Here is a 7,234-nt window from a genome sequence, read left to right as displayed (position 1 = left end):
TTTCCCAACCAGGGAGCCTCCAGCTGTTGCAAAACTACAACTCCCAGCATGCTCAAACAGCCAAAGGTTTGTCTGTCTCCTCCAGAGGATCCACACTGTCCCTGAAAGATAAATCAAGGTTTCCCCTCTCATCTCAGCAGCTGTGTGCTGTCCTGGCATGCTGGGAGTTTTAGGTTTGCAACAGCTGGAGGCACACTGGTTGGTAAACACTGATTAATGTTTTTTATTTTTATGCCCTTCTTTTAAAGCGGCGTCTTCTCTTCTTTTACAGATGGCTCAGTGCGTCACCAAGGTCCAGCTGTCCATTTCTTGTGCCGATCTCTTGGATAAGGATATAGGATCCAAGTCCGATCCGCTGTGTGTTGTGCTACAAAGCGTCGGGGATGGAAAATGGTCAGAGGTACAAATAATGTAACATTTATTAATTAATTTATTTTATTTTTATAGATTTTGTGCACCAACCAGTACGTCTGCTAAGCACTCCCCCTGGAGAAAAAAAAATGTTTTGAAGTCAACTGGTGCCAGAAAGTTAAACAGATTTGTAAATTACTTCTATTAAAATTTTTTAACCCTTCCAGTACTTATCAGCTGCTGTATGCTTCACAGGAAGTTGTGTAGTTCTTTCCAGTCTGCTCTCTGCTGACACCTCTGTCCAGAGCAGGAGCAAATCTCCATAGAAAACCTCTCCTGCTCTAGACAGTTCCTGACATGGACAGAGGTGGCAGCAGAGAGCACTGTGGTCAGACCAGAAAGAACTACACAACTTCCCGTGGAGCATACAGCAGCTGATAAGTACTGGTAGGATTAAGATTTTTATGTGGAAGTAATGTACAAATCTGTGTAACTTTCTGGCATCAGTTGATTTGAACCGTAGTACCCTATTAAAGGGGAACTCGGTTACATAAGTTCTTATAGGGGATAAGTGTCTGATCGCGTGATCTCTGGAATGGGCCCCGGCGAGGACCGGCCCAAGACATTGTGCTGCCTGGGTTCAAGAGTGAAATGCAACTTGCATTAATCTGCAGCATAAGGTAGGCAGCGTAGTTCCCCCACATTAGGTAGGGAGCATAGTTCCCCCCACATTAGGTTGGCAGTATATTTCCCCCCGCATTAGGTGTGCAGTGTAGTTCCCCCGCATTAGGTGTGCAGCGTAGTTCCCCCCGCATTAGGTGTGCAGCGTAGTTCCCCCCGCATTAGGTGTGCAGCGTAGTTCCCCCCGCATTAGGTGTGCAGCGTAGTTCCCCCGCATTAGGTGTGCAGCGTAGTTCCCCCGCATTAGGTGTGCAGCGTAGTTCCCCCGCATTAGGTGTGCAGTGTAGTTCCCCCGCATTAGGTGTGCAGTGTAGTTCCCCCGCATTAGGTGTGCAGTGTAGTTCCCCCGCATTAGGTGTGCAGTGTAGTTCCCCCCGCATTAGGTGTGCAGTGTAGTTTCCCCCGCATTAGGTGTGCAGTGTAGTTTCCCCCACATTAGGTGTGCAGCGTAGTTTCCCCCACATTAGGTGTGCAGCGTAGTTTCCCCCACATTAGGTGTGCAGCGTAGTTCCCCCCCCCCCCACATTAGGTGTGCAGCGTAGTTCCCCCCCCCCACATTAGGTGTGCAACGTAGTCCCCCCCCCCACATTAGGTGTGCAACGTAGTTCCCCCCCCACATTAGGTGTGCAACGTAGTTCCCCCCACATTAGGTGTGCAACGTAGTTCCCCCCCCCACATTAGGTGTGGCAGCGTAGTTCCCCCCCCCCCCACATTAGGTGTGCAGCGTAGTTCCCCCCCCCCCCCCACATTAGGTGTGCAGCGTAGTTCCCCCCCCCCCCACATTAGGTGTGCAGCGTAGTTCCCCCCCCCACATTAGGTGTGCAGCGTAGTTCCCCCCCCACATTAGGTGTGCAGCGTAGTTCCCCCCCCCACATTAGGTGTGCAGCGTAGTTCCCCCCCCCCCCCACATTAGGTGTGCAGCGTAGTTCCCCCCCCCCCCACATTAGGTGTGCAGCGTAGTTCCCCCCCCACATTAGGTGTGCAGCGTAGTTCCCCCCCCCCCCACATTAGGTGTGCAGCGTAGTTCCCCCCCCCCCCCACATTAGATGTGCAGCGTAGTTCCCCCCCCCCCCCACATTAGGTGTGCAGCGTAGTTCCCCCCCCCCCCACATTAGGCGTGCAGCGTAGTTTCCCCCCCCCACATTAGGCGTGCAGCGTAGTGTTTCCCCCCCCACATTAGGCGTGCAGCGTAGTGTTCCCCCCCCCCCACATTAGGTGTGCAGCGTAGTGTTTCCCCCCCCACATTAGGTGTGCAGCGTAGTGTTTCCCCCCACATTAGGTGTGCAGCGTAGTGTTTCCCCCACATTAGGTGTGCAGTATAGGTGTGCGCCCAGCCATTGGATCCCTGTGATCAGACACTTATCTTCTATCCTGTGGATAGGGGATAAGAACTTATGTATCGGGGTTCCCCTTTATATGGCCCGCACGAATAATCCAGCTGATCAGCGCTAGTTTGCTGCCTCTGGTCGGACCATTAGATGTTTAGTGTTTTTGCGCAAATCGTGTACATCGTAAAATAAAACGCATATACATCCTGATCCACCGCGCAAATGTTGTGACCGGTTACGCCAGAATCAGTCCTCTAAACCAGTAAACGGCGTCCTCTATTCTTTGCGCTCTAGTGTCTCGGGACAGAGAGGGTGAAGAACTGTCAGAGCCCGGAGTTCTCCACAAAGCCGGTCATCGACTATTACTTTGAGAAAGTGCAGAGCATCAAGTTTGGCGTTTACGACATCGACAACAAGTCCGTGGACCTGAATGATGACGACTATTTGGGAGGGTACGAGTGCACGCTGGGCCAGGTATGAAGCGCTGTGTACGCGGCATCAGGGGGTTCTGCCTTATTATATCCGCTCGGAGAACCTCCTCATAGAAGTTTTGATGATTCCGCTCACGCGGCATCGGAGTTTATTTCCTGAAATTGTAAAGAAGTCTACGAGGCGCGCTGGACAGATTTACAAAATCAGGAGATAAAGCCTTTATTCTATTTTCCAATATATATTTGGTATCTGTTCCTCACTGTTTGGGGTTGTCCTGTGTACGGTGTCTAAAAGTATAAAAAAGCCACTTACCAATATATTATCAATAGTGCAGAGATCTTCCATATCAGCTATGCTCTCTCCCTTGTAGCTGTGATGTCACATCACACTCTGAAAGCAGTCCCCGCTCCCCCCCTCCCCTCTGTCTGCTCAGGACAAGACCAGTGATGTGAAGAGGGGAGCTCATATTACATCCTATTAGATTTTAGATCTCATATTTATCTCTAATATCTGTGTCATATCGATCTAACTCTCTCTCTATCTCAGATCTACCTATCTATCCATCAAGCTATATTATTATTAATAATAATTTTAATAATTATAATTTTAATATATATTCTACACTACTACGCCTCCACTCAGCCCTCTATTCGCTCTAAGTCTATATATAAAGTCATAAACATTACAAATGTGAAGAAATAGAAATGTGGCCTCAATAAGAGAATATTATATACACGTGAAATCTCTTCCTGTAATAATCTTCTTCTTCTTTTAGATTGTGTCCAATCGTAAACTAAAGGGGGCGCTGGAGCTGAAGAAGGGGAAACCTGCGGGGAAGGGAACAATAACAGTAAGAACAGACGTTTCTATTTCTCCATTAATCTGTAGTCGGAGATAATGGAGAGTGAGATGAATCTTTTTGTGCTTTAGTTGTTTCTCTTCTTCTTACGCTTTTTCTGATGTCCCAGTGTAGGGGTCAGGATAAGTGCTCCACTAAAGAGTGCTTCGTTACTTAATACCTCAGAAGGACAGGCGTTAAGCGGAGATAAAAATACTGCAGGTTCTCAATGGAAAGGCTAGCTCTCGCCTGACTGAACTTCCTCCCAGTAGAGAGGCTAGCTCTCGCCTGACTGAACTTCCTCCCAGTAGAGAGGCTAGCTCTCGCCTAACTGAACTTCCTCCCAGTAGAGAGGCTAGCTCTCGCCTGACTGAACTTCCTCCCAGTAGAAAGGCTAGCTCTCGCCTGACTGAACCTTCCTCCCAGTAGAGAGGCTAGCTCTCGCCTGACTGAACCTTCCTCCCAGTAGAGAGGCTAGCTCTCGCCTGACTGAACTTCCTCCCAGTAGAGAGGCTAGCTCTCACCTGACTGAACTTCCTCCCAGTAGAGAGGCTAGCTCTCGCCTGACTGAACTTCCTCCCAGTAGAAAGGCTAGCTCTCGCCTGAATGAACCTTCCTCCCAGTAGAGAGGCTATCTCTCGCCTGACTGAATTACCTCCCAGTAGAGGCTAGCTCTCGCCTGACTGAACTTCCTTCCAGTAGAGAGGCTAGCTCTCGCCTGACTGAACTTCCTCCCAATAGAGAGGCTAGCTCTCGCCTGAATGAACCTTCCTCCCAGTAGAGAGGCTAGCTCTCGCCTGACTGAACCTTCCTCCCAGTAGAGAGGCTAGCTCTCGCCTGATTGAACCTTCCCAGTAGAGAGGCTAGCTCTCGCCTGACTGAACTTCCTCCCAGTAGAGAGGCTAGCTCTCGCCTGACTTAACTTCCTCCCAGTAGAGAGGCTACCTCTCACCTGACTTAACTTCCCTTATCTCCTAGATCATCGCTGAGGAGATCAAGGACACCCGAGTTGTGAATCTGGAAGTGGAAGCGAGGAATCTGGATAAAAAGGTATCCGCCTGTTCTAATCCGCTGCGGTGAAGCTGACTGCCCTGACTCCAGCACAATGTCAGGCAGCTGCTGTAGATGGTAAAGCTTTTGGTACAAGTCGATGCACTGCATATGCAATTTAGCAGGTGTATGCCAGGTGATACATTAAACCTGGAACAGTCATCACAGAAGTATTATTATAATTTTATATTTTATACATTAGAAGATTGTCGTGTGGTTTTTCATGTGCTTTATTATTTATTTGGATTCTTCTTGTAACTTTATTTATTTTTTGGCTGCCTGTAGGACTTATTTGGTAAATCTGATCCATTCTTGGAACTGTTCAGACAAGGAGATGATGGGTCCTGGCAGCTGGCGTACAGATCAGAGGTGCGGTACCCGGTCTCCTCACCTTTTCTACCGTCCTGTTGCTACTTACAACAGTGGTTCCCTATCAGGGATCCTCCAGCTGGTGAAAAAAAAATAGCCTTGATTTACCTTTCAGGGAAAAGTGTGAATGAGACGAGGGGAAGCCTTGATTTACCTTTTGGGGACAGTGTGGATCCTTTGGAGGAGGAAGACAGGGTATTAACCACGTTTATCCAAAGCAGTGTTCTCTGAACTGTTGCCCTCCAGATGTTGCAAAACTACAACTCCCAGCATGCCTGGACAGCCCCTGGCTGTCCAGGCAGGCTGGGAGTTTTAGTTTTACAATAGCTGGAGGTCCAGTGTTTGGAGAACACTGCTTTGGATAAACGTGGTTAAAACCCGGTCTTCCTCCTCCAGAGGATTCATACTGTCTCTGAAAGGGGAATCAAAGGCTTCCCTCTCATCTTATTCACACAGTCCCTGAAAGGTAAATCAAGGCTTAAGAGAATCGGCTTATAGGTGGCTCAAGACCAGCGAATAAGAATGTGAAAGTGTTAAATAGAAAAAATCATCACCTGTTCTGTTGGCACAAACCACATGTGCAAGACCAGTTGAGATGTTTATTCCGTATATAACCGCTTGACTGGTTTCGAGACTGTGCAGTCTCTTCATCAGATGCAAATTTATCAATAAACTCTCAAACTACATGCAAACTTTTTTAACGTGGCAGCGTGCTAACAGATTCCTGTGATGTCAGAAAAAAGGGGAGGGGTTAAGTCTAAGACTCAATGGGTTAGGTATCCAAAAACTGGCTAATTCTGACAAAAAGTGAACGCTAGATCATGCAGTCTAAGATTGCGCCAGTGGCTTAGACAGTTTGAATATGTGGCGCATCGTACACGGTCTACTCTATTAGCTGGCTCAGTTTACACCAAGAATATATCCCCGTTTTGGCGCATGTTAAGCCCCACCCCACTACTTTTCCATTCTGCTGTATGAACTAAAGTAGTCATTATGTGTCTTGTATGCCCCCACTCCACCCCAAAAAAACATGGATCTCTTACTTTTTTTTTGTATGATCTTTTTTATGTCGTCTTTAATTTTCGACAGGTTATCAAGAACAATCTGAATCCCTGCTGGAAGAAGTTCAGTGTTCCCCTGCAGAGTTTATGTGGTGGGGACTTGAACAAACCCATCAAGGTAAGTACCATAAATATCCCGGAATGGGGAGGGGGTGGGTCACATTATAGCTTTAGAATGGGGGGGTGGGGGGGTTTGGTAACATCTTTGTTTATGAATTGGAAGGGGGGTTGGTTACATCTTAGCTTTAGAATGGGAATATGGGTCACATGTAAGTTTTAGAATTGGGGGGGGTGTAACATCTTCGTTCCAAAATGGGAAGGGGGGGGTTGGTCACATGTTAACTTTAGAATGGGGGGGGGGGGGGTCACATCTTGGCTTCAGAATGGGGGGGGGGTTACATCTTAGCTTTAGAATGGGGGGGGGGGGGGAGTAACATCTTAGTTTTAGAATGGGGGGGGGGGGGAGTCACATCTTAGCTTTAGAATGGGGGGGGGAGTCACATCTTAGCTTTAGAATGGGGGGAGGTGGTCACATCTTGGCTTTAGAATGGGGAGGGGGAGTCACGTCTTAGCTTTAGAATGGGGGGGGGAGTGACATCTTAGTTTTAGAATGGGGGGGGGGTCACATCTTAGCTTTAGAATGGGGGGGGTCACATCTTGGCTTTAGAATGGGGGGGGGGTCACATCTTAGCTTTAGAATGGGGGGGGTCACATCTTAGCTTTAGAATGGGGGTCACATCTTAGCTTTAGAATGGGGGGGTCACATCTTAGCTTTAGAATGGGGGGGGAGTCATATCTTGGCTTTAGAATGAGGGGGGGGGTTACATCTTGTCTTTAGAATTAGGGGGATAGATTGGGCTTATGCACCTTTAGTATAGAGCCATGTTGAAAGTTTCTGGGGTGAAGACCCCTGCCCATGGGGGGGTTTATCATTCCATACGACAGTGTAGAGTTGCACCCACATAGATTTGCGCAGTTTTGCTGCCCTATGCTGGTGCTTGGAATAATAATTGGGCCTCTCCTTGTGCCCCAGTCCTGAGTAGGTTCAGAGTGATGGGTGTTCTAGACGGAATGTTGTACTTCTCTATGTAAACGTTGCGAGGTTGATGTGCCCGGACTCACCA

General features: G+C 48.3%; 1 protein-coding gene across 1 annotated transcript in view; it reads left to right on the top strand.

Annotated features, from left to right (window-relative positions):
• The first annotated feature begins 271 nt into the window (after positions 1-271).
• The window catches only part of CPNE1 (copine 1), a 28,484-nt gene continuing 21,521 nt past the window's right edge, over positions 272-7,234 (top strand). Inside the window, exons 1-6 of the mRNA XM_056547966.1 lie at positions 272-400; positions 2,655-2,834; positions 3,568-3,642; positions 4,609-4,680; positions 4,966-5,049; positions 6,139-6,228. Of these exons, the coding sequence (XP_056403941.1) occupies positions 272-400; positions 2,655-2,834; positions 3,568-3,642; positions 4,609-4,680; positions 4,966-5,049; positions 6,139-6,228 (630 nt within the window). The remainder of the gene's footprint in view (positions 401-2,654; positions 2,835-3,567; positions 3,643-4,608; positions 4,681-4,965; positions 5,050-6,138; positions 6,229-7,234) is intronic.

The sequence above is a fragment of the Hyla sarda genome, chromosome 12 (genome assembly GCF_029499605.1).
Source record: "Hyla sarda isolate aHylSar1 chromosome 12, aHylSar1.hap1, whole genome shotgun sequence".
Taxonomy (NCBI): domain Eukaryota; kingdom Metazoa; phylum Chordata; class Amphibia; order Anura; family Hylidae; genus Hyla; species Hyla sarda.
This window is presented reverse-complemented; position numbering and strand designations above follow the sequence as displayed.